Here is a 25,572-nt window from a genome sequence, read left to right as displayed (position 1 = left end):
GCATGGCCGCCCTCCAAGAGACACTCAAGCCCAGGGCAACTCCAAGGGCTCCCTGACGGCAAACGGGAGAAACCAGGCCAACATCCCAACCCCAGCTCCTGAGTCTGGGTCCTAGCTGATCCTTAGCTCCAGAGCTCACATCAGTATTTGACGCAGCAGAGGACACCTAAGCTGGCACATGCTTGTCATCCCAACACTTAGGACGCTGAGGCAGGAGGATCATGAGTTTGAGGACCCCTGGGCTACAAAGGGAGATCTTGCCCCAAAAAGAGAGACAAGTAGAGAGAAGGGAGGATGACTTAAACTTCCATGTGTAGCTGTGGCCAAGAGCTTCCAGAACATGCCACTATCCCCTGACTGCCTCCTGCTTCCCAGGGGCCCAGCAAGCTGTAGAGTCCCAGACCAGTCAGTGTGGCTCTACATGGGCAAAACTTGGTTCTTAAGCCAAGTATGGTGGTGCACACCTATAATCCTAGCATCTGGGGCTTGAGATAGGAGTTACTATTTCAAGTCAGCCTGGGCTATATACCAAGACCTTTAGAAGTGGAGAGGATGCATAAGGTGAGTTTGGTGGTATATGCCTGTAATCTCAGCACTTTGGAGATAGACACAGGAGGATCCAGAGTTCAACGTCATCTTGCACTACATAGTAAGCTCTAGGCTAGCTAATTGAACTCTAAAAGATATGCTTAAGAAACAGAAAGGGGTAATAAAGATCCCCCCTCAGAGATAGATTGCACAATGCTTCATTAACTTTAAATTTTTTGAATGCTAATGAGAAAGGATGGACAGCTGCAGAGAGACATTGGGTAATAGAAAAAAAACCTACTGAATTAAATCAGCCTGTATACTTTAAAGATGTGTTGATCTCAGAATGGAAACCAAGATATGTGTACATTGGGGAAGAGGTTTTGCTTTTTTTCCATAAGAGAAGAAAAGCTAAGGATACCATCAAAATTGATAAAGATTAGGTTCTGCCGGGCAGTGGTGGCACACGCCTTTAATCCCAGCACTCGGGAGACAGAGGCAGGCGGATCTCTGTGAGTTCGAGGCCAGCCTGGTCTAAAGAGCAAGCTCCAGGAAAGGCATCAAAACTACAAAGAGAAACCCTGTCTCAGAAAAAAAAAAAAAAAGAAGGAAAAAGATTAGGTTCAAACAAGAGAGACCTCTTGATTAGAAGAGGCGATAGTTCATCAAACAGTGTGACCATTCAATCTAAACTAATTTATAAGACTAACAAATGCTTTTCATTTGATTAGATATAACTTGCCAAAAGAGAACCTCCCCAAAGTAAGGGTTGGGGCAGGGTTTTGTTATTTGCCTTTCCAAGAGAATGAAAGAATTCAGCTAAGGAATCTGAAGACCACTGAACAAATGAGACATCTGAAGAAAAGGGACAAATCATCCAGAGAAAATGTCCCAAGAAAAAGAGTAAATTGGCCTATTGGTATATCACATTTTCAACAAAATAAAATTTCATAAATCTTCTCAAATGTTTGTCTCTACTGTTCTCTACAGACATATAGATATTTATTGGTCATATAGAGTACTAACTAAAGAAAAGGGCTTCATCTAGTTTCCTGTACATGATTTCAGGTTTGAGTCTCTATCAGGTAACTAGGAATTAAGTTTTTGTACTCTGGATGTACATAACAAATTATGGTCCTTTAACCTCTTCGAAATCTGCTGCATATGATAATTAAAATGTTTAAGTTTTCTGCAGTGAACCATGACCATTCCTAACAGCAACCTTTGAAGTCTCCAAAAGGAGAATGGGGCCCCACAACAATGATTCCACCTGGACTATGATAACACCACTAAGCTGACAAACACCACCCAAAGATCAGCTTTGGACTACAAACTGCTCAGAACAATTTCAAGGTGGCTAGCTGAGATGGTCCAGACTCACAGACTACTCGATCCAGGACTTGAAATAAGCCCTGTGTTTTCCCACTACACAGAGACTGGACAACAAATGATACAGCTACCTCTCCCAGGACTTGACCATATCCCAATTTCTTTTCAGGGTCCCCTAAAGATGCCATTGCCCCCAGACAGCAGGAAGTAATTTTAAGAACACAATGCTCACATTCGCAAGCGGTGGGGTGGGTGGGTTTTGGTCATTCAGTGGGTTATGGGTAATTGTCATTGTTTAGGGGTGTTGGTTACAAGCTGTTATTGGTAATGGTCAGGAACAAAGCTGAAGAAGGGATTAGATTCAGGGATCTTGTTCTAAAAAGAAAAAGGGAGGATATAGAAATGACAGGATGAAAGAATAGATTATTGAATCTACTTTTAAACCAAAAAAGCAACTACTACTCTTAAATATTTTATATTGGTATGGATTTTTGTATATTAATACAAATTTGAGGTTATTTTTGTTATATCATGTATATATTCCTACTCTTGTTTAAGGTATTTTTGTATATTGATACAAATTTAAGATTATTTTTGTTAGAACATACTGTACATATGTTTCTATTCTTGTTCAAGGTATTGTACCTACACAACTCATTTAACAATGTAATGTAAATTTCTAGTCCTTAAAAATTATTATTACAAACTATTTAGGATAATAAAGAAATGCAGGTCAGTAGTTAGTCACCTATTACCATCAAACTTGTAGTCATGTTAGGTATGTTTTCAAGGTAAAATAGATATATTTTAGATAGACAGATGTCTTCAAACACTTCAGAGATCTACAGAATATGGCATTTAAGATGTTTTAATAATATAAGATCTTTTTGTTTTTTGTTTTGTTTTGTTTTGTTTTTTATGACAGTGAAACATGTCTGCTCCTGGCAGCACCAATCTACTTCAGAGAAGGTGATGAGCATCGAAGAAACTCCATATGGAGTTTACTTTCTTTGTGGCAAAAGTTATCTACTGGGCAAGAAACTGCTCTTGCCTCAATTACTGACAGTATGCTGTCCAAGATGGACAAGCAGAGCACAAAAGAAAGTGATTGCCGAACCTTTCCAAGACAAGGTGGAACAGTCCTTCAAAAATCTTGTTTCACAGAAAAGTCTGTCAGATATTCTAGGCCTATAGGCCAAAGATGGATGCCCCCATATTGCAGAGGGACTTTGGATGACTGTCCAGGCAGCCAACTGTCTCTATCATTTCTTAGTTTTAGAAGTTGTTTGCTCTGCACTTCCTATTTACTCAGGTAATATTATATCCTTCTCAGGTCTCTGATGGAGTTGAAGACTAGATAGTTATAGTTTTCCTTTTTAACAAATTTAGAAAAGACACTCATAAAAGAGGTGTAAAGTATATAAGGTTGAGAGACATAAAAAATAGTTTGTGGTTGGCAATGCAAGTTAAAATAGTGAATTAGATACAACACTTTGGATTCACTAAGATAGGACAGATAATGGAGTATTTTTTTTCTGAATTTGTTAAATGCAAATGGACTAGATATTGTTAGTGTAATTATTGTCTGTATATATTTGTATATAGTTATTGTATTTATTGTATATAGTTTTAATATGCTAGCTAAAACCTTGGCTTTTTATTTAGACAAAAAGGGGGAAATGTTGTGTAACATTTTGAATGTGTTCTGACAAATAAAGCTTGCTTGGAGTCAGAGAGTGGAGCTAGTCACTAGCTGACCATAGAGGTTTGTAGGACTGTAGAAAGAGGAGACAGGAAGTGATAAGGCAGCACTCAGAGAGGATCTCTGCCCTGTGGGACTGAGGAACAGAAGAGGTAGAAAGCAACTGCTGCTGCTTCTGGTTCTCTGATCCCTTCAGGTTCTTACTCCAATATTTGACTCCCGATTTTTTATTGATAAAGATTAATTAGATTAATGCTTCATGGTAGTTTGAAAGAAAATGTCCCCCATAGGGTGTGGCACTATTAGGAGGTATGGCTTTGTTGGAGGAAGTGTGTCACTGTGGGAGTGGCCTTTGGGGTCTCCCATGTTCAAGCTATGCTCAGTATGGTACAGAGTTCACTTCTTGCTGTCTGTGGATCCAGATGTAGAACTCTCAGCTCCTCCAGCACCATGTCTGCCTGCATGCCACCATGTCTCACCACAATGATAATAAACTAAACCTCTGAAACTGTAAGCCAGCCCCAATTAAATGGTTTCCTCTCTAAGAGTTGCCATGGTCATGATGTCTATTCACAGCAATAGAAACCCTAACTTAGACACTATGGCTTTGCCTAGACAACAACACAGGACAAGGTTAGGAGGAAAATTAAGTTCTCTCCATGTCTAAGGGAGAAGCCCAAGCCTTCATGCCCCAGAGTTAAAGACCACTTGGCCTAGGCAATGACTGAAGGCCCCCTGCCACCTGGCCTTGATTCTGCTGAAGCTCAGAGGTCTTCATCCCCTCCTCCTACCCTCTCTTCCTGTGAGCAATGCAGAGACACCTGGGAGGCAGTTCAAGGTCATCTCACGAGCAATATCCATACCTGTAAGCTGGGTGGGAAGGCAAGGCCATCTGGAGGTTGGAGCTGCAAGGAAAATGCCAAGTGGGAGCTTGATTTGTTCAGCTGGACCAAGACCTATTGGGATATAGGAAAGGGTAGAGGAGTGAGATTCCATTGTCCTTAGTAAGACACTGGAGAGCTGGTGTTGGGGTGCCCCTAGCTCCTTTCATGTTGCCCCTGCCTCCTATTGGACCCTGACCATGAATCCTGCACTGTGCTCCTAGCTCCCTGACCATCACCTTGTTGAACCTCACATTGCTCTACCACCCCATTTTCCAGCTGGCAAAACTGAGGCTAGGAGGCACTAAGTGACTTACCTAAGGTCACACAGCTAGTGAGCATAGGGCTAGGAACTGAACTTGAATGAGCTGGGCACCCACTGGCTTCAGAGCTCCTTGGAGTTGGAGACAAGTCTAAGCCACCTGTGGTTAGAATAGGAACGGCCCCCATAGACTCTCATGTTTGAATGTTTAGCCCTAGTGAGTGGCACCATTAGGAGGTGTGGCCTTGTTGGAGGAAGTGTGTCACTGTAGGGGTGGACTTTCAGGTCTCATGCTCAAGCTATGCTCAGTGTGGGACACAATCTTCACTTCTGCTGCCTGTGGATCCAGATGTAGAACTCTCAGCTACCTCTCCAGCACCATATCTGCCAGCATGCTGCCATGCTTCTCACTATGATGATAATGGACTAAACCTCTGAAGTTGTAAGCCCACCGTAATTAAATGTTTTTTTTTTTTATAATACTTTCTATGGTCATGGTGTCTCTTGTCAGCAATAAAACCCTAAGACACCACCCATCACCCAGTGGAGGCTGGCATAAGGCAGACACATGGTGTGCACATGGGAATGAATGAATGCAGAAATCCACCCACAGCAGCTACTCGAGGGGATTAATTCATGGGTTTCCTCCAAGATAAACAGCTAAACTACATTTCCCAGCCTTCCCCACAGCCAGGTGGGTTTTCCTGAGTTCTGGCCAGGAATATTGGCTGGAGTGATGGTCCTACTGAAAGGCCTGGCCCTCAGAGACACCACGAATTCTCCGCCCTCTCACTGGCACCTGCTTGGATCCTTAAGCGGGCACATGGGGTAAGGCTGCTCTGAGATGTAATGTGGGTGTGTGAGGCAGGGCCACTCTGGGCTGCAGTGTGGGTATGTGGGGCAGGGCCACCCTGGGCTGCAGTGTGGGTATGTGGGGCAGGGCCACTCTGGGCTGCAGTGTGGGTGTGTGGGGCAGGGCCACTCTGGGCTGCAGTGTGGGTGTGTGGGGCAGGGCCACTCTGGGCTGCAGTGTGGGTGCCTGGGGCTGAGCTGCTCTGGGCCGTGGTGTGGTCAGAGAATGAGTGGTCCTGATAAGGCAAACATCTACTCAGGAGACCCATCCATGCTTCCCACCTAAACAAGGACCAGGCTGCTGGCTTCCCAGGCCACCTTGTCACCCTCTTATCTCCCATCACCTCATACAGGGCCCCTTCTCTGGACGTGGTGTTTGGAATGCTTGATTCCCTGTGGGTGGCTGTTTGGGAAGCATTAGGAGGTGTGTCACGTGGTAGGGGTGGGGTGGGGTGATTAAATTTTAAAGCCTCCCTGATATGCACTCTCTGCTTCCTGCTTGAGGATCAAGATGTTCCCGTGCCATGCCTTTGCTTCACCTTCACGGACTCTAACCTCTGACCCTGTAAGCCAAATTAAATGCTTTCTTTTATAAGTTTCCTTGGTTATGGTGCTTTGTCACAGCAATAGAAACCCTAACAAAGAGACTGGCTATTTTTATTTTTTGGAGAAAGGTCTCATGTAGCTCAGCCTGACTTCAGACTCTATGTAGTTGACGATGGACTTGAACCCCTGACCTTCCTGTGGAATTGCAGTTATGCACCATCATGCCTTGGTTATGCTGTGCTGGGCATAGATCCCAGGGCTTCGTGTACACCAGACAAGTGTTCTACCAACTGAGCCACAGCCTTAGTCCCCTTCGATGAATTATTAAGACCCTTTCCCTTCCACGGGTGCAGAGTCCCACCCCTGACCTGGGATGTGGCATTGCGGTTGGTAGCAGCTTGTACATGTACACTGAAGTCAAATGCTCCTTGTCGAGGCCATGTGAGGTCAAAGCCACCGTCCAAGTGGAGGGTCTAGGGAGACAGCCAAGAGGAGTCATGCCCTTCACTCCTGCAAGTGGTCCTGCTCAGCTCCCCCAGCATACTCCATTTTTTGTTTTGTCTTGTTTTACTTTATTTAGTTTTTTTTGTTTGTTTTGTTTTTAAGAAAAGGTCTCAGGCTGGCAAGATGGCTCAGCAGGTAAAGGCACTCCCCTCCAAACCTGATGACCTGAGTTCTGTCCAAGGGTCCACATAGTGAACGGAGAACTGACTCCTTCAAGTTGTTCTCTGACTGCTACACATTCAGAGGGCTGCATGGGCATATTCATATATATGATAATTTAAAAAGTTAAAAGTTTAAAAGAAAAGCCTTCATATAGCCAGGTTAAACAGTCTCAGGCTTCAGCTAAGAATGATCTCGAACCCTGATCATCCCGATTCACCTCCTGAGTGCTGGGATTACAGGCATGCTCCCCATAGCAGGTTCTCAGCCTCCCCTTGGCAGACACTAGCTAACATTTGCCCAGCCTGGGGACACTCACCTGGGAGGAACGGGTGGCATTCAAAGCCACGCTGTGCCGGATCCCTCCGTGCTGAGAGCTGCCCTGGTGTAAACCCTTCAGATGCAGAATGACTTTCTGGTTGACTCTTTTTTTTTAAATTATTTATTTATTATGTATACAGTGCACATATCCCTGCAGGCCAGAAGAGGGCACCAGCTCTCATTACAGATGGTTGTGAGCCACCATATGGTTGCTGGGAATTGAACTCAGGACCTTTGGAAGAGCAAGCGGTGCTCTTAACCTCTGAGCCATCTCTCCAGCCCCTGGTTGACTTTTAATGTAGCCTTGACCTCACTGTTCTTAGCCTGAGTGTGTGAGAACCAGAGGCATGGAGAGAGGTCACCATCATATCCATATGCAAAAGAAGCCATATCAGAAGCCAGAGAGCAAAGCAAGTGGCCCAGAGACTGATGTCCAAAGTGAGTCTAGTCTCTTGCATTCATGGAAGAGGAAACAGAGCCAAGTGCCTGCTGGACCCTCCAGCAGGGCAACACCAGTGCTCTTAGCTAGACGTGGTGGGTGGGCTTGAAGAAGCAATGTTAAAAACCCTCCCCATAAAGTGGGGCTCAGTCAGTCTATTTTCTTCACTGCCAGCTTCCTACAGCTTAGTATCAGCACACAGTAGGTACTTAATAAATGCAGAATCACTAATTCTAGCCTGAAGTCTAGATCAAAGCTGAACTGGAGTGGGAGAAGGGAACAGCAAGACCCACACCCTAACCCTGGAGCCAGAGGCAACATGGCCTCTGGACAAAGGTGATTAAGGGATCTGGAGATGGGGACAGGTTTCCATCTTCGTCTAAATGAGGACATTATGAGGGACAGTAGGAGGGTCACGGTCAGACACAGAGAGTGTGAACTCCTCTACTGTCTTTGGAAGGGCCAAGGAGTGCAGGCAGCTTCTGAAGCAGAACGGGGGAAAGGGGGCTTCTTCCAGAGCATCTCTGCAAGGAATCAGTAGTGCTGGTTCACAGTTTTAAGATTCCTTTGCAGGTCTGAGCTCAGGGACTGAAAGACACATTTTTAAGTTGCTACATTAGGGGCAATATGTAACCCAACAAGAGGAAACACATAGTTCTCGATTATTCACTCAACAACCGTTCAGCAGGTGCCGGAAGCCAATGATGCCATTGCTGGTTGGTGTCATTTCTTCCTGTCTGTACTGACGAAGAACCCCGATTGCCTGCCCAGGACTCATATATGATTGTTCACTCTGTATAAGCAAACATGGTTTACCTTGGAACGAAGACGGCAGGAAAGGAAGCAGCCAGGGGAAAGCGTGTGCGACCAACCTTTCTGTTCTCTTTTGAGTGCAGGGCTAGAACCCAGAGCCTAGGCGATCTCCCTCCCGTGGAGCTGCCTCCGGCCAAGGCACAGCTCTGAGCGGAGCAGACAGCAGAAGGACAGTAAATGGAGGCCTCCCAGCCCCTGCTCCTGGCCAGATGTTGTCAGCTGGGATCTGAGTCTAAGCAGGGCCAGACCTTATTTTTCTTTTCTTATAAACAGCAGAAATCCAGGCTTTGTCTAAAATCTCCAGTTCTCAAGGCAGGCAGGCCACAAAAGCACATGCGTGGCTATGTTTGGCCTGGAGGTCACTCAGCAATCTCCGGCTGAGAAACCCGTAAAAGCCACTGGGAACCACCCCCGCAGGTGTCTGAGTTGGCATTCTGTACCGTTTCCCCTCGGATGTCACTGGCCAGCATCGGAGGAACCACTGACAGCCCCGCTGACTTATGGGAACTCAAGCCTGGAGTCCACTCAGCCCCCACTGCCTGCTTGGCTCCTTCTTCCTTCCTGGAGGAGAGAAGCACTGTTTTATTCCTCGTGCACACAGTAGGTGTTCAGTAAATGCTCGTTGGAGATTGTGGTGATCCCCCTGCCCCAAGAGGGTCAGGAAGAAGAGTCTAAGAGACCTGGTGCACATGTCCTTTGTAAGTAATGGGGAGGTTACCAATTATATTTGAAGATGTGCCCTCTGTGTGAAAAGGGACAGGCTGCCCACCTCACAGCAAAGGGAACTGAGGCCCAGGGACACGAACTTGTAATGACATACAGGCAGTGTGAGTCTAGAGTGTATGTGCTAAGACTTTGTAACTCAAAGGCCACAGGCTGTAGCCCACCGGCCAATGCAGCCTGTTTTGTTTTAAATTTTTTTTTTAAATTTTATTTTGACACAGGGTCTCACCATATAGTCCTGGCTGGTCTGGAATTTGACCAGGTGGGCCTCAAACTCCCAGAGGTCCTCCTGGCTCTGCCTTCTGCTATTTGTGTTCTTAATCGTGTGTCTGTGTGTACAAGTGCAGGTGTCTGTGGAGGCAGAGGCGCCACAGCCTGGGGCTGGAGTTAAGGGTGGTTGTGGGTGCTGGGAACTGAACTAGGGTCCTCTGAATGAGCAGCAAATGTTCTCAACTGCTGAGCCATCCTTCCAGCCCCACAAAGTTGCATTGGGACACAGTCACATGTACTCACTAAACAATCGCTCACTGTGCTTTCACACTGAACAGGAGCGTGAAGTCACTGTACCAGAGTCATGAAGCCACAGGCCTAAAGGAGACATTGTTAGCTTTGCCAGCTAACAGACTATAAATAGCATCAAGCTAACTGACTTACAGTGACTCCTCAAGCACCACACCCCCTGTGGTGTGGAGAAGTGGTGACAGGGGGAGCTCATGGGAACATTACAGACCCGCAGAGCATCCATGACTGGCCGAGTGGCCGTGCAAACCTAAGTGGACTTGTCTGTCATATAGATGCTCAAAGCTGAACTATGAATGGGGGTGAGAGCGATGTCTTGCCAGCCTAAGACAAGCTGTGAGGAGCAGGGGCGTGAACTCTGTGAGCATCTTGTAAAGATCTCTGTGGCTGCCAAGCAGACTGTAGTGGGGACATGGGCGAGACAGAGAATCCAGGCAGGGAAACATCGCACTTGTCTGGGTCAGAGGTGATAAAACTGAACAGGGACGATTGGGTTAGAAAGGTCACTTACATTGCTCAGATTCCAAGCCTCCAGGAACCCCTCGAGGCTCCTGGGGATAGCCTTATCATCGAAGGGGTGGGTCAGGCCTGTGCAGATCTGGGAGAGACATGCATGTGCAGAGGTAAGTGGGTACCCTGCTTCCAGAGGCCGCTTTCCCTACAGCCCACTCACACAGGGGTGTCCAGCCTGGCAGCCCAGCACCGCAGTGTGTAGGATCTCCACCTGGCCATTTGGGACAGCCTTGGTCTCCAGGAAGTGACGCTGGCGCTGTTTGTCCACCGTGAAGGTCCCCTGCAAGAGGAGGCTCCGAGGGACCAGGAGGTGCCAGGGGTGCCTGGTGTGGAGAAAAGACAGGCCCCAGACATTAAGACAGCTGGTAAGATCAGGGGACAGCTGCGTCCTCCAGTCAGATGGAACTTGTCCTAAACTCACAGAGAGTGACACTGGGCACGCAGCAGCCCATCAAGGCCTGGCACCTGCAAGAAGACCAGAGTTTAGATTCCCAAACCCACGTAAATCCCAGCTGGGCCTGGTGACTCATCTCTAATCTAGCCTGGGAAGGGGCAGGTGCGGCCCCAAGAGCAATAGACATGGGAAGCTCTGGCCTTGATTGAGAGGCTGCCTCATAGAACAAGGTGGGAAACGGTTGAGGATGATTCCTGAGATCAACCTGGGGCTTCCGTGTGCACATGCACTCATGTGCCTCCAAACACATGTGAACACACCACACACACACACACACACACACACACACACACACACACAGAGTCTGCCCACCAATGCCATCTGCATCTCACTACACCAATGAGAACAGCAGTTGGAACGGAAGTCCAGGACCACATCTGGAATCCAGGCTCAGTCTTCAGCTAGATGAACAACCTTGGGTAAAGGACCAAATGTCCTGTGCCTCAGTTTCCTTGCCTTTGAATTGGGGCAATAAAGGTAGTCATTCTTGTCTCTGCAGGGCTTGGTCACTTGAGACACCTCTGTGTACTAAGTCAAGCACTCCCCTTCTTTTCTTTTTGGCCTCTTCCATGTTCCTTGAGCCTGGATTAGGGCTTGGCACACAGCGCATGCCAGCAGAGTGGCAGAAACCTGGGTTCTAGAAGGGGCCTGCTTCTTCTAGCACTTCCTGTTTCCTGAATAGCCTTGAACTTTGGATTCTTCTGCGTCCTGAGAGCTGGGATTACAGGCGTGTGCCACAGACCTGGTTTAAAGTGTTGGGGACTGAACAGAGAACTCCATGCATGCCAGCCAAGCACTATCAGCTGAGCCATACCCCGAGCCTGAACAGCTTTCAACCAGCCTTTCTACAGTGAAGCACCAAGATTTCCGGGAGCAGTGTCAGGCCGTGGCTGCAGACTCCCTTTCACACCTCCGCCAACTGATGGAGCAGCTGGAAGGAGCTTCAGGGCTGGTGGCCTGTCACCATGTGATCTTTTTGAATTGTAGTACAATCCCTTTAGAAGCCCCCAGAGATCCTCTATACCGGAGGGATGGGATTGTGGGCGGCTCCCTAGGGGTGATGGCCTCAGGGAGGGAGCACATATCTGAGGAGCAATGTTCCCTGCTTCTGGTACAATGTCGTGCCTCTCTGCAGCTGCTCCAGCTCTCTCTCCAGCTGCAGGCCTCAAGGCTGGCCCAGGACACCAGTCCCCAGGACTGTCAGCAGCACTGTGATGAGAACAGGGTTAAGGGGAGCGAAGCACCCGCTGCTGGGGGAAAGCCAGCTGCTGACCCTCAGCCACAGAGAGACAAAGGCTGCCTCCTACCGCTGGCCCTGGGATTGACTGCCAGAATGGCTACTGAGCCTGGCTGCAGCCTCTGGCCAGCCCACAGGGTCCTCAGGACCAGTCACCAAACCTTTACCTCCCAGGCATCCCTCCCGCCACCAGCATGTGGAACTTCCCGGCTGAGGAAGCTGAGTCCCCACCCTTGACCCTATCTGTGGTCTGCACTAACATGCCTGGTGTCTTAAGAAATCGATGCTCAAGGAGGCCCAAGGTCACAGGCCAAACAGAGGGCAAAGGGCCCCAGGATCTCCCGAGTGCAAGGACCACCTAGCACTCACCTTCCTTGTGTGCTTATAGGCTGCTGTGAGGTTCAGCTCCCGTTGGAGACTCTTCAACGAGCAGTGTAGGACCTTCCTGTGCTGGCTGTTCTCTGCACGGACCTCACTCTGCACTCCAGGCTGACTGGAGCTCACCTGCTGTGGAAGTGGCCTGGCATCAGGGTTGTCACCATGGAAACCTGCAAGGAAGCCAGGTGAATGAGCAGAGCCTTTGAGCCATTTACCCCCTCCTGCTAGGTGCTCTTTATTATCTTTTCTACTTGGTGAACTCCTATTCATCCTTCAAAGCTCCTCCAGCCAAGACTGTGCAAGGCCCCTGTGGGAGGAGGTGGGTGGGCTGGCTCTCCCTTATAGGACCCTAAAGAAAAACGCGGTCTATAACTCTGAGCCGCAAGTACAACCCTCTTCCACCTCCCTCCTTTGCTTCAGCATGGGACTGTTACCTCACTGGGCCACCATTCTCCGCAGACACCATGTCTGCGTTTCAGGGGGCACATTCTGGCACGTAGCTTCTGCCTCCTGGGCCACCCTGTGGTCTCCAGAGCCTGGAAGAGCTGGGTGTCACTCTGGCTTGTAGTGGGGTTGGAGGAGGAGGCCTATGACCATGGCCCTTCCCCAGCCCCGAGTCCGAGGCTCATACAGTGTCCTCTACCCTAGAGCCATGGTTCCTGTTACACACTCTCTCAAGCCAAATTGGGCAAGGCCATTGCTGACCCTCCAGACAAATGCCATACCCTGAGATGGGGCTTTTCTCCCCGTGTCTCCTTTACCAGCTTCCCCATCTCAGCTTCTCCAACCAGCTGCTCAGGCAGAAACCACAGTGCAGCATTCATCCCCTTCCTTAAAACCCATCTACTGCCACCCCAAAGCAGGCCCAGCCTCCCGGACCTGGGCTCATCTAAACTATCTTGTCCACCAGCTGGTGGCCATAAGAGCCAGCTGACACCTCCTCCTCACAGTCCTGCCCTGGCTGTCCCTGACACCCAGCCACCTCCTCACATTGCCTAAGATCATCAGAAATAACTCACCAGTGCTGTCTACCCAACACTGCCCCAGAGGGGACTGCCCCAGAGGGGATTGAGCTGCCCCAGAGGGGACTGAGCTGCCCCAGAGGAGACTGTGATGCCCCAGAGGAGACTGAGCTGCCCCAGAGGAGACTGTGCTGCCCCAGAGGAGACTGAGCTGCCCCAGAGGAGACTGTGATGCCCCAGAGGGGATTGCTCCAGAGGAGACTGTGCTGCTCCAGAGGAGACTGTGCTGCTCCAGAGGAGACTGTGCTGCCCCAGAGGAGACTGAGCTGCCCCAGAGGAGACTGTGCTGCCCCAGAGGAGACTGAGCTGCCCCAGAGGAGACTGAGCTGCCCCAGAGGAGACTGTGCTGCCCCAGAGGAGACTGAGCTGCCCCAGAGGAGACTGTGCTGCCCCAGAGGAGACTGTGCTGCCCCAGAGGGGACTGAGCTGCCCACAAGGGCTGAGGTGGGCTGGACTCTCCCTGATCCTGCATTGCTCCAGAAGAGAAAGGGCTTGGAGCAGGACTTTCTGGGGCACAGCCTGGGTGAGGATGCCTGTCCTTACCCTGCCATGCTTCTGCTCATGGTATGGGCAGAGAAAGAAAGGCCCCTGACTGAAGTCACTGAGTGATGCCCCTGCACCCTCAGACCTGTACTCACTCTGGTAGCCTAACACCTGCAAGGGACCATCTGACCACCTTCTCCCCCCAGAAGCTGCTAAGCAAAAATACAGGATCTGTATTCTCTTTAGAGAGTCTCCTGTTTAGATTCTCTTGGTGACAGTTCTGATAACTCTGGCTGCTCCAGTCCCTGTGTCTGTGGGGTGACATCAGCCACAGGCCTCCAGTTCCCTGTATGGGGGTGTCACAGGCAGGGAGCCCAGCTCCTATGCTGAGTGACAACAAGGGGAAGCAGCAGGGCACAGGGCTTGTCTGAGTTACAAGAGGCCCTTGTTCTACCTCCAGCCCAGTATATATATACACACACTCAAGCACACTTGCTTACACACACACACACACACACACACACACACACACACACACACACAAATATGCACGAACACTGTCTTAGGGTTTCTCTTGCTGTGATAAAATGCCCTGACCCAAAGTAACTTGGGGAGGAGCTTGTTTCATCTTATGAGTCTCGGGCCACACCCCATCACTGAGGGAAGTCAGGCCAGGAACTCAAGGCAGGAACCTGGAGACAGGAACTGGAACAGGGGCTGCTTGCTGGCTTGCTCCTTGTGGCTTGCTCAGCCTACTTTCTTATATCACTCAGGACCACCTGCCTAAGGGTGGCATCACTCACAATCACTAATTACAAAATGCACTACAGACTCACCTTCTGGCAATCTGATGGAGGCATTTTCTCAATTAAGTTTAATTTGTGTAAAGCTGATTTAAAAAAAAAAACAGGATAAATACATCAAGCTCTGTACATATACGCATATGCATGAGCTGACATGCATACATGCATACAGACATGTACATAAGGTGACAGGGCTGTAACCTGTCCTGCTTACCCAGAGATGGGTGGTGGCTTCAGTGTACACCTGGATCTTGACTTCCCTGTCATGGCCCTGGCTCCTGCAGGTCATGCTGACCACTAGAGCCTTGAGGGTCCAGGCCTTGGCCAGCGTCAGCTCTGAGACAGAGCCTGTGAGCTGCAGACACTGTGAGCCACGGACTGTCCAAGGTCAAGGCTCCTGCAAGAGCACAGAGAGAAGCTGGTGTGGGGGGGCAACAAAGGAGTGATCGGCGGGAACCAAGAGGCCACGCTTCACAGTCTCATGACAGCCAGGCGAAGCTGGGGTACCAGACTGGGCACAAGAATTCCTTTACAGCGTGAAAGGAATGCGAACGTTGGCAGGAACTTGGACACTAGTGCAGTCACACCTGTCAAAACTCACCCGGTGGCACCCTGGGGACTGCTGTGTTCCCTTCTAGTTAATGAAACACAGGTCACAACGCTTGGCTGAGGGACCGACGTCTGCCAGGCCTGTGAACATTTTACATTGCAGTATGACACTGTCATCTACAAAGTTCATGTCTGAGAGCTGTAACTGTGTTAAAAACAAACCAAACACTAAATATGGAGTGTTTATGAGGGTGCTATGGCCTGTAGAGGTCGGATGAGAAAGGGTTGAGAAGGAGTCAAGGCAGTTAAGATGAGGCCATCCTGGAGGCTGGCCCTTAAATCAGTATAACTGCGGTACTTATAAAAAGCAGGGACGTGGGCCCAGAGACACACAGAGAGTGACAAGGGACAGTGACAGAGAGACCAGCCTGAAACAGCCACAAGCCCAGGGACAGGCGTTGGCAGCCTCCTCCAGAAGTGGTGAAAAAGCAAGGAAGTGTCTTGGGGTCCCGGCAGAACAGGGCTCTGACGGCCCTTGAGATGCACAGCCTTCAGGACTGCAGAAGGCTTTCTGTTTTTGAAGCCCCACTGTGAGTGGCCATTTGTTATAGCAGCCTTTGGAAACCAGTGCACCTTCCTGGAAGCTACTGGAAGGTACATTCCATCCGAACAAAGGAGCATGTAAAAAGATTACAAAGGCACAAACCACAGGGGCCGTGACCCACGCAAGTGGCAGGAGATCCTAACTGGACAGCGGAGGGGGCCAAGACAATGGTGCCAGGAAGATTCTTCAAGGAAACTCTGAAATAACTAAAGTCCACAAGCACTCAGACATGCCTGAGCATCGGAGAGCATTCTGGGAAAGTTGCTAATAGCCCTGGGAATAATTAATAGGAAGAAAATAGAAAACTTATCAAACATGAAGAGGTGATTGTAACCATCATACCTACACATCTCTGCCAGGAAGACGTGTACACAGTCCCACTACTTAAACACAGAATGGTAGCAAGACATAGCTCTTTTTGGAGGATGAGTAGTAGATATTTGGAAAAGGTCCTTGTGAGAATTGGATTCTCATCTTCTTAAGTAAGACATCTACCAAGAAAGCCTACTGAAATGTAATGGCAGCGAGGCTGTGTTGTTTTTAAAGGTGTATGTAAAGAAATAGCTGAGACAATTCACACTAATTTCTGTTGGGAGCAAGGCTTGGGGTCCGAAGATAGGCAGAGAGTTCCTTCTACAAGCTTTACTTTTGAAAAATGCTCAAGGGGCTGGGGATGGAGCTCAGTTGGCAGCACGCTTGACATTTAAAGTATGTGTTCCGCATTCCATCCCCAGCATTGTATAAAACTGGGGCATGGTTATGCACACCTGTAATCCTGGCCCTTGGGAAGCAGAGGCAGGAGGATCAGAAGTTCAAGGTCATCCTCAGCTACATGGGAAGTTTGAGGCCAGATTGACTGGCCTGTGTAGGACCCCATTTCAAATAAATAAACAGATAGATAGATAGATAGATAGATAGATAGATAGATAGATAGATAGATAGATAGATAAAAGAGAAGCACTTTAATTACCTCTGTGGTCATAACGTGAGCCCCAGGAATACTAACCCAGACTCAGAAATGTCCAATGAATAGTCTAAATTCTGGTTAAACTTTGTATTGCTTGAATAAAAAAAAAAAAAAAAGCTAATCCTAAAAGGTTAGTTTAGAAACAAACTATAGCAAAAACATGTTTCAAAAGTGGGAAAGGGTATTTTGTGAGGCAGAGGGACAAGTACAAAGGTCCTGGGGTGTGTTTAGGGAACAGAAGAGAGGTTTGGGGGCTGCGAACTAACAGTTTTAGAGATGAGGGAAGTGATGATGTAGGGAAGATGACAAGGGAACACGTTAGGGAGCTTTGTGCCACAGGACATGAGAAAGGTTCGCCTTGAGTGAGGCCAGCACATAATGAAAGGAGGTTCCAGGTAGACGGTGCAGCTAGGAGAAGCCTGGGAGTCAAAAAGTTGGCACTCACCTTCCCATCTCCACAGGGCGGCCCTGGATGTGTCCCTCCAGTGCAAGCCTACGGCCAAGGGCAGCTGCCCACTGAGCAGCACCATCAGGTATGTGCTGCTCTTGACATGGGGCTGCCGGAGGCTCAAGTGAAACAGCTGTGTGAGGCAGGCCACCCGCCTCTCCAGGACCTGCAGTGCAAACTGGAGAACGCACCCCAGGCGCCCCATCAGTCACCACACCAAGCCCAGAGCACCTCCACTCTTCCCTCCAGCCAGGGCTCACAGGCCTCAGATCTGCCCTGGCCCACTACCGCCTGTGCTTCACCTCTAAGTAGGCAGCTGAGGAAATTAAGAGCAAGCCTGGGCTAAGCACAGTGTGCTGGCACATGCCATCCCTGCCAAAACCTCACACTGAGGACATGGATGAGGAGTGATGGGTAAGGGACATCACCAAGCCTGATGTCTGCAAACATCTCTGCAGCCAGAGCCCAAAGGGGCACTGGGGCATGTCCTGCACCCTTCTAGGCTCGTTGACAAGGCCATTGCTCAGGCTCACCTCCAGGAAGTAATTGCGGAGTGCTGGTCCCGAATCGTTCTTGAAGGTCTGGCTGACACGCAAGAATCTCTTGTTGCCGCTCTCAGCCCACCGCTCCCTGTAGCTGGCCGCCAGCAGCCAGCGGAGGTGGTCCAGGCCTTGTGTGTACTGTAGCTGGACCTGGGGACACACCAACAGTGAGATCCCTGAGGAGGCTTGCCACGCAGCCCAGAACCCTCCTGCCCCTCCCCAGGACTCCAGCTTGCTTTTGTGCCAAGACACAGAAAGCAGAGGGAGCATTGCACACAGGATTGTTTCTTGATGCTAGGGATATGCCCCAAGACGTGTGTGTGTGTGTGTGTGTGTGTGTGTGTGTGTGTGTGTATGTATGTTTGTTTCAGTGTAGAGGTCAGAAGACAATCTCAGATGCCATTCCTCAGGTGCTATCTGCCTTTTTTGTTTGTTTGGTGTTTTTGTTTATTTGTTTTTTGAGACAGGGTCTTACTATATAGCCTTGGCTGTCCTGAAACTCACTATGTAGAGGAGGCTGGCCCAAAACTCAGAGATGCACCTGCTTTTGCCCACTGAGTGCTGGGATTAAAGATACAAAATTCCACACCCAGCCTCACCTTGTTTTGACACAGGGTCTCCCACCGAACCTGGATTTACCAAGTATGTTTGACTAGCTTGTTTCCCTAGGACTGGGATATAACTTTACAATTTTTTTATTATTTTAAAAATTGATATTTTATGTGTATGAATGTCTTGCCATGCACCATTCATGTGCCTGATGTCCATGCAGCCCAGAAGAGGGTATAAATAGAGTTACAGGCGGTTGTGAGCCACCATGGGGATGATGGGAACCAAACCAGGGTCTTCTTCAAAAATGGTGAGTTGTTGGGTGTGCATACCTTTAGTCCCAGCACTCTGGAGGTAATGGCAGGAGGATCTCTGTGAGTGTGAGGCCAGCCTGGTCTACATAGAGAGTTCCAGAACAGCCAGATCTACACAGAGAGACCATGTCTCTAAAGGAAGGAAAGAAACAAGGAAGGAAAGAAGGAAGGATGGAAGGAAGGAAGGAAGGAAGGAAGAAATTACAGCCAGGCAATGGTGGTGCATGCCTTTAATTCCAGCATTCCGGAGGCAGAGGCAGGCAGATCTTGGTGAGTTCAAGGCCAACCTGGTATAGAGTGAGTTCCAGGACAGCCAGGACTATGTGTCTCGGAAGGAAGAAAGGAAGGAAGGAAGGAAGGAAGGAAGGAAGGAAGGAAGGAAGGAAGGAAGGAAAAGAAAGAGCAGCGAGTGCTCTTAAGTGCTGAACCATCTCTCCAGCCCTAATGCCTGCCTTTTTTATGTGAATTCTTGGGATTAAACTCAGGTTCTTACACTTCTTTTTTTTGGAGACAGAGTTCTTATGCCTCTGTGATGAGCATTTTACTAACCAAGTCATCTCATGCAGGGCAGTGCTCCCGAGGGACCGGTGAGGCTGGGTGTGCTGCTAGACACCAGGACCCTAGGAATAAACAAGCCTGAAGTCATGAGCCCCACACCCTCATCAGAGCAATGGGGCAACCATCAGTGGGAGAAGACAGCTTTAAGAAGGTAAGGCAGATCTCATCTATTTTCCCCTTCGCTGGGCTATCTATGTGTCCCTCTTAGGGTCCTCCCTGCTAGCTAGCCTCCCTGGAGCTGTGGATTGCAGTCTGGTTATCCTTTGCCTTCCTTCTAGTATCCTAGAAGTTAGTACCCTAACTGTCATCATAGAGCCTTCATCCAGTTACTGACGGAAGCAGATGCAGAGATCCACAGCTGGGCACCAGGCTGAGCTCTGGGAATCCAATCAATGAGAAAGAGGAGGAATTCTATGGGCAGGGGGCGTTGAGATCATGATGGGAAAATGTGCAGAGATGGCCAGCCAAACTAGTGGAAATGCATAAACTGTGGACCAATAGCTGTGGAGCCCCTGGACTAAGGACTGGACTAAGCCCTTTGTATACTCGAGACAGTTGTTTAGCTTGAACTGTTTGGGGGGCCCCCAGGCAGGGGGATCAGGATCCATCCCTGGTGCATAGGTGGGTTTTTTGGAGCCCAGTGCCTAGGGTGAGACACCTTGTGCAGCCTTGATGCGGGGGGGGGGGGGGCATGGACCTGCCTCAGCTGAGTGTGCCAGACTCTGTGGGAGACCTTGACTTGGGGGAGCTGGAAATGGGGGTGGGTTGGGGGAAGGGCTAGGGGGTAGGAGGAGGGAAGAGGGGGATCTGTGGTTGGTGCATAAAGTGAATAGAAAATTTCTTAATAATAAAATAAAAACAAAAAAGGTGAGGCAGGTGCTGTGGGATGGTCTTTCTGTACTCTGTGAATATATGTTGCTACCATCAGTTAATAAAGAAGCTGCTTTGATCTATGGCAAGACAGGAGACAGCCAGGTGGGCAATACAAGAGAGATACAGGGAGAAGAAGGTGGAATCAGGTAGATGGCAGCCTGCTGCCCAAGGAGCAACATGCTAGCAGACTGGTAATGCCATGGCCATGTGGCAAAACATAGATTAATAGAAATAGATTAATTTAAGATGAAATAGCTTGCTAGCAAGAAGCCTGAGTCATAGACCAAACAGTTTGTAATTAGTATTAAGCCTCTGAGTGATTATTTTATAAGCTGCTGTAGCTGGGCGGGACACAGGAAAACTTCCAATTACATCTGGTGTTCCAATGTGGGGCTGGAATTTCGACATAAAACTTGACAAAAGCTTAAAAAGGGATTACAGACCCACAAAAATGAGTCAATGCAGCTTCTTGGTAGGTACATTTTTCAGGTAGGCTTTGTTGCCAGCGGCTAACAAATGCGAGGCTCCTTTAAGAGATGAATTCCTGGTTTGTGCTGGCTGCATGGATGGCTCTTTTGAGAGGTCCTGCTACAGAGCACTTAAATGGGGTTTGTGGGCAACATCCTGCAAGATGCTTGGTTCTAGCCGCTCAGCTTAGCAGTTTAAAAACTCTCCTGGTCAAAAAAGGATTATAGATACACAATAAAACAGATTCAGATGGGGAAAAAATCTCTAAAGGGGTTACATTGTGTTTAAAAATATATGTAGGCTTGAGAGAGAGAAAAAAAGGCAGAGAAAGTCCTTAAAGAAATAGAGTAATAAAAAAAAAAGCCACGTAAAGATGGAAATACACAGAGAGTCTGGATACTGTATATTATTGTGTTGTCTCTGGGGTTTTTTTAACTACAGAGAGACATTTGATTGTGGGGGCTACTAAATTAAACCAACATATACATTTTAAAGGTACCTTGACTTCAAAATTTGGGCCTAAGGATACATTGCTTTGGAAAAGAGGTTCTGCTTTTGTTTCCACAGAAGATGAGAAGCTGTGGATTCTTTTTAGGTTAATATGGTTCCATCAAGGAAGACCCCCTGAGAGGTCTCCAATGGGAGCAATGGCCCAGATGATCCAACACCCAGGACAGCTTCACAGACTACTACAGTCAAGACTTGACCATAATTCTAAATTTTCTCAGGATCCCCATAAGATTACCAATGCTCTCAATCAGCAGGAAGTAGTATAAAAAGCTACACTCAAATTCCCAAAACATTGTTTATAAATATTTGTTTTTATTTAAAGGGGAATGATTATAAATTCAATCTCTTTCTAAGGAAAAAAGGGGGTATGATATAGAATTAATAAAAAAGATAGATTATTGAATCTACTTTGATCCAAAAAATAACCATTAATCTCAAAATACTTTACATTGATATGGATTTGGTTTATTGATACAAATTTAAGGTCAATTTTGTCATACTGTCTGTATATTTCTACTCTTGTTTAAGGTATTATGTTTATGCAACTCATTTAAAATTGTAATGTACAATTAAGAAATATAGATTAATAATTAGTCATCTATGGTATTCAAACTTATAGTCATGTTAGTTGTTTTCTAGGTATGAAAAGATATATTTTAATTAGGTAGATAATCTTCAAACACTTCAAAGATGTACAGAATATGGCATTTAAAATGTTTTAAGAACTTAGACTTTTCTGAACAACGAGACACGTCTGCTCCTGGCAGCACCAATCTACTTCAGAGAAGATGATGGGCATTGAAGAAACTCATTATGGAGTTTGCTTACAGTATGGAAAAAGCTAGCCATTTGAGCAAGAAACTGCTCTTGCCTAGACTGCTTGACAGTATGTTGTGTAAACTGAACATGCAGGACCCATAAGAAAATGACCACTAAACTTTCCCAAAACAAGGCAGGATGGTCCTTCAGGTTCCTGCTTCACAGAAGAAACTGCCAGACATTCTGCAGGACATAGAGAAAAGTTACTGGTGAATTTTGCCAAAATAGGTGGAATAGTCCTTCAAATTTCCTGCTTCACTGAAAAGTTTGCCAGATACTCTAGGCCTGTAGGCTAAAGTAGATGCCCCAACATTACAGAGGAACTTTGGGTGACTGTCCAGACAGCCAGATGTCTCTGTCATTTCTATAATTATGGAAGTTGCTTGCAATGCACTTCCTATTTACTCAGAATTTTATATCCTTCTGGGGTCTTTGATGGAGTTGAAGACTAGATAGTTATAATTACAGTTTTCCTTAGTCATGATAAAAGATAAATTAGATATAAAACTTTAGACTCACAAAAATAGGATAGATGATAGAATATTTTCTTTAATTTTGCCAAATACAAATGGACTAGATATTGTAACTGTAATTCTTGCTTGACAATTGCTTTGTTATATGTAATTTTACTATGTTAAAATGAAAACCTTCCTTTTTGATTAGCTAGAAAAGGGGAAGTTCTGTGGGATGGTCTTTCTGTACTCTGTGAATATATGTTGCTACCATTGGTTAATAAAGAAGCTGCTTTGATCTATGGTGAGACAGGAGACAGCCAGGTGGGAAATCCAAGAAAGATACAGGGAGAAGAAGGTGGGGTCAGAGGAGCCGCTACAAGCTGCCACCTGAGAAGCAAGGTGTAATGGAACTCAGGTAAAGCCACAAGACACATGATGATACATAGATTAATAGAAATGGGTTAATTTAAGATGAGTGAGCCAGTTAGTAATAAGTCTGGGCCATAGACCAAATAGCTTGTAATTAATATAAGCCTCTGTGTGTTTTTTTGGGATGGAATGGCTACAGGACACAGGAAAATGCCTACAGGCAGGGGCTGGAGAGATGGCTTGGTGGTTATGAGGGTGCTTGCTGCTCGATTATAAGGACCAGATTGCTAGCACCCTCATCAGGTAGCTCACTAAAACCTGTAATTCCAGCTCCGAGGGACCTGACACCCTCTGCTGGGGTCCTTGAGCATCTGCAAACACATGTGTACATACACAGTCACATTTTAACAAAATAGAAAGTAGCAGGCTGGGGACAGCTCAGCAGTTAAGAGCAAGCACTTGCTGCTCTCCAGTGGACCCTAGTTCAGTTCCCAGCACCCAACCGTAGCTCCAGAGGATCTGAAACCCCCTTCTGGCCTGTGCAGGTACTACACTCACATGCACAAACCCACACAAGGGCACATGTAATTAAAAATAGGGGCTGAAGAGCTGGCTTATTGGTTAAAAGCACTGGCTTCCCTTCCACAGGACCCATGTTAGATCCCAGGAAATTCAATGCACTTTTCTGGCTTCCATGGGCACTGCATGCATGTGGTACATAGACATACATGTGGGCAAAACACCCATACATATAAAAAATAAAGGTCAAAAATTTTTAATAAAAGTATCAGGGTGGTGGTGCATGCCTTTAATCCCAGCACTTGGGAGGCAGAGGCAGGAGGATCTCTTTGAGTTCCAGGCCAGCCTGGTCTACAGAATGAGTTCCAGGACAGCCAGGGCTACATAGAGAAACCCTGTCTTGAAGAGAAAAAAAAAAAAAAAAAAAAAAAAAAAAAAAAAAAAAAAAAAAAAAACCAAAAACAAAAATCTCTCTTAAAAAATAAAAAAAAAGAAGAAGAAGAAGAAAGTAGATCTGGCAATGTGGCTCAGTAGAAAAGCACTTACCCAGCATGTATGAGGCCTGGGTTCAATCCCCAGTCAAACAAATACCCCCCACCAGACAATAAAGGCAACACCCCACCCCTTTTGTTTGTCCTTCTAGCTACTCTGCTAACCTTCCATGACCCCTCTTCCCTCTTTCCTGCCCAGGACCTTGGTACTTACCACCCCTTCTGCCCAGAACACACTTCTGTGGGGATAAAACCTTATATTTTAATTTTCAGTGAAAGCATTGCTTGACCAGAGAAGCCTTCCCACCAGCTCCATCACAAACAAGCTCGGCTGTGTTCAGCTCTCCCACCCCATTCAGGCAATTATGCTTTCCTTGATTTTAGTTTTCTCTGGTACTTTACCTATGCCAGTCAACAAGGTGCAAAGATCGACACTACCTCCCCAGGACTCTCTGCTCCAGGCTGGGTATACAGTAGGTATTTAATAAAAGCAACCCAGAAAAGAGCCTAGAGCTGTCCACCCCTCCAAGAACGAAGGCAGGCTTTGAAATCCTTAATTTCAGGCACCAACCTTGTGACTGATGATCGGGAGCTGTGTGCAGTGGAACTCATGGGCCAGCTCTAACTCTCGGGTGTCCTTGGGGCCATTCTCCAGCCTCAGCCTCTGGTGGGTACTGTACTCATGAGCAACACACCTCGTCTGACCTGTGTGGGTCAGCCCAGAGCCCTGCCTCCTTCTGCCCAGCACTTCTGCCAAGCTCCAAGGAGAGGTGAGTTCCAGCCTGACTAAGCAAGTCCACCACCAGTCCACCCCCACTCTGCTTTTGGAGACAAAAGCACTAAGCTGGTCACTGACTGGCTATGTGACTGAGGATGATCTCGGACTCCTGATTCTCCTGTCTCCACCTCCTGAGTGCTCAGATTACAGGCCTGTGACACCATGCATGGGTTATTAAATGCTAGGGATGGAACCGAGGTCCACGCAGCTGGGCAAACACTCTACCAGTTAGATCCCTAGCCTCTTAATGCGGCTTTCAAAGGGACAGGTGAGCGGCCCCCCCCAACACACACTGTGTTGTCTGTGTTTAACAGCTGTGTCTGGTTGGGGCATGGTCAACAGAATGGCAGCAGCACGGTGAAGGTGGCATCTTAGCCCCCAGGTCACAGTGCAGGGCACATTCCCGCCTCACCCCAGTACCGTACCCAGGAGGCCGTACTTGATCCTCAAGGTGCTGCTTCCCACAGGGCCATGCTGCTCCAGCAGGCCCTGTATGTGGAGTTCTGCCACACTGGAACCTGCAGCTGGATGCCCAAGATGGCCGACTGCAGCCCAGCCTCCGCCTTCTTCTCCAGCTGCACTGTGGGACAGTAGGCAACAGGCATGGATGGCTGTCCCCCAGCATACTCCCTACCTTGGGGGCTCAGAGACCCCACCCCTGCCTCCAGGACACAGTAAGGCCCAGACAGTGTGATCTCCACCATCCGGGGCAACGGTGCCACCTCCGCAGGTCGCAGCCTGCTAAGTGGAGTGAAGCAACATCGAGCGGGACCGGAGAGGAGAGAGCGGTACAGTCCAGGCGACTGAGCATATCTTACTTTCTAGAACTTTCAGCTCTGTAAGTCTGCCGTACAGCCAAAGTGCACAGAGCTAAGCCATACTATGGGACCCCAAAATGCTTACATGAGGCAATCTGCAGCCACTGCCCCAAGTTCCTCCAGCCCAGGCCCCAGGGATCTTCCAGAACAGCACAAGGAGCATTGCCAAGGGCTAGGCTGACTGCAGGGGCGGGGCCAGCACCGCTCTCATCAGACCTGGCTGGACTGTGTTCAGACAGAACCCTGGGGCGGGGGCCTTAGCTCAGGTGGTTGGGTGCCTGCCTAGCACTCAGGCCTGGTGTGATTCTCCACACTGAAACCTGAGTGTGGTGGTGTACATCTGTAATCCCAGCACTTGGGAGACAGAGACAGGAGGCTCAGAAGTTCAAGGCCCTCCTCAGCTACCCAGTGAATCTGCAGTCGGCCTGGGCTATAACAGACTATCACAAAACAAAACCTACATGATGTGTGCT

The 25,572-nt window shown here is 48.1% G+C and overlaps 1 protein-coding gene across 1 annotated transcript in view; it reads right to left on the bottom strand.

Moving 5' to 3' along the window:
- LOC131916223 (uncharacterized) overlaps positions 1-25,572 on the bottom strand; it is a 130,064-nt gene that overhangs the window by 51,657 nt on the left and 52,835 nt on the right. Inside the window, 15 exon segments of the mRNA XM_059269531.1 lie at positions 4,423-4,515; positions 6,469-6,573; positions 7,083-7,174; positions 7,345-7,408; positions 10,090-10,176; positions 10,252-10,414; positions 11,625-11,754; positions 11,853-11,904; positions 12,152-12,286; positions 14,683-14,812; positions 14,814-14,865; positions 17,034-17,214; positions 17,570-17,728; positions 24,702-24,805; positions 24,916-25,019. Of these exon segments, the coding sequence (XP_059125514.1) occupies positions 4,423-4,515; positions 6,469-6,573; positions 7,083-7,174; positions 7,345-7,408; positions 10,090-10,176; positions 10,252-10,414; positions 11,625-11,754; positions 11,853-11,904; positions 12,152-12,286; positions 14,683-14,812; positions 14,814-14,865; positions 17,034-17,214; positions 17,570-17,728; positions 24,702-24,805; positions 24,916-25,019 (1,651 nt within the window).

The sequence above is a fragment of the Peromyscus eremicus genome, chromosome 8a, assembly GCF_949786415.1.
Source record: "Peromyscus eremicus chromosome 8a, PerEre_H2_v1, whole genome shotgun sequence".
Taxonomy (NCBI): domain Eukaryota; kingdom Metazoa; phylum Chordata; class Mammalia; order Rodentia; family Cricetidae; genus Peromyscus; species Peromyscus eremicus.
This window is presented reverse-complemented; position numbering and strand designations above follow the sequence as displayed.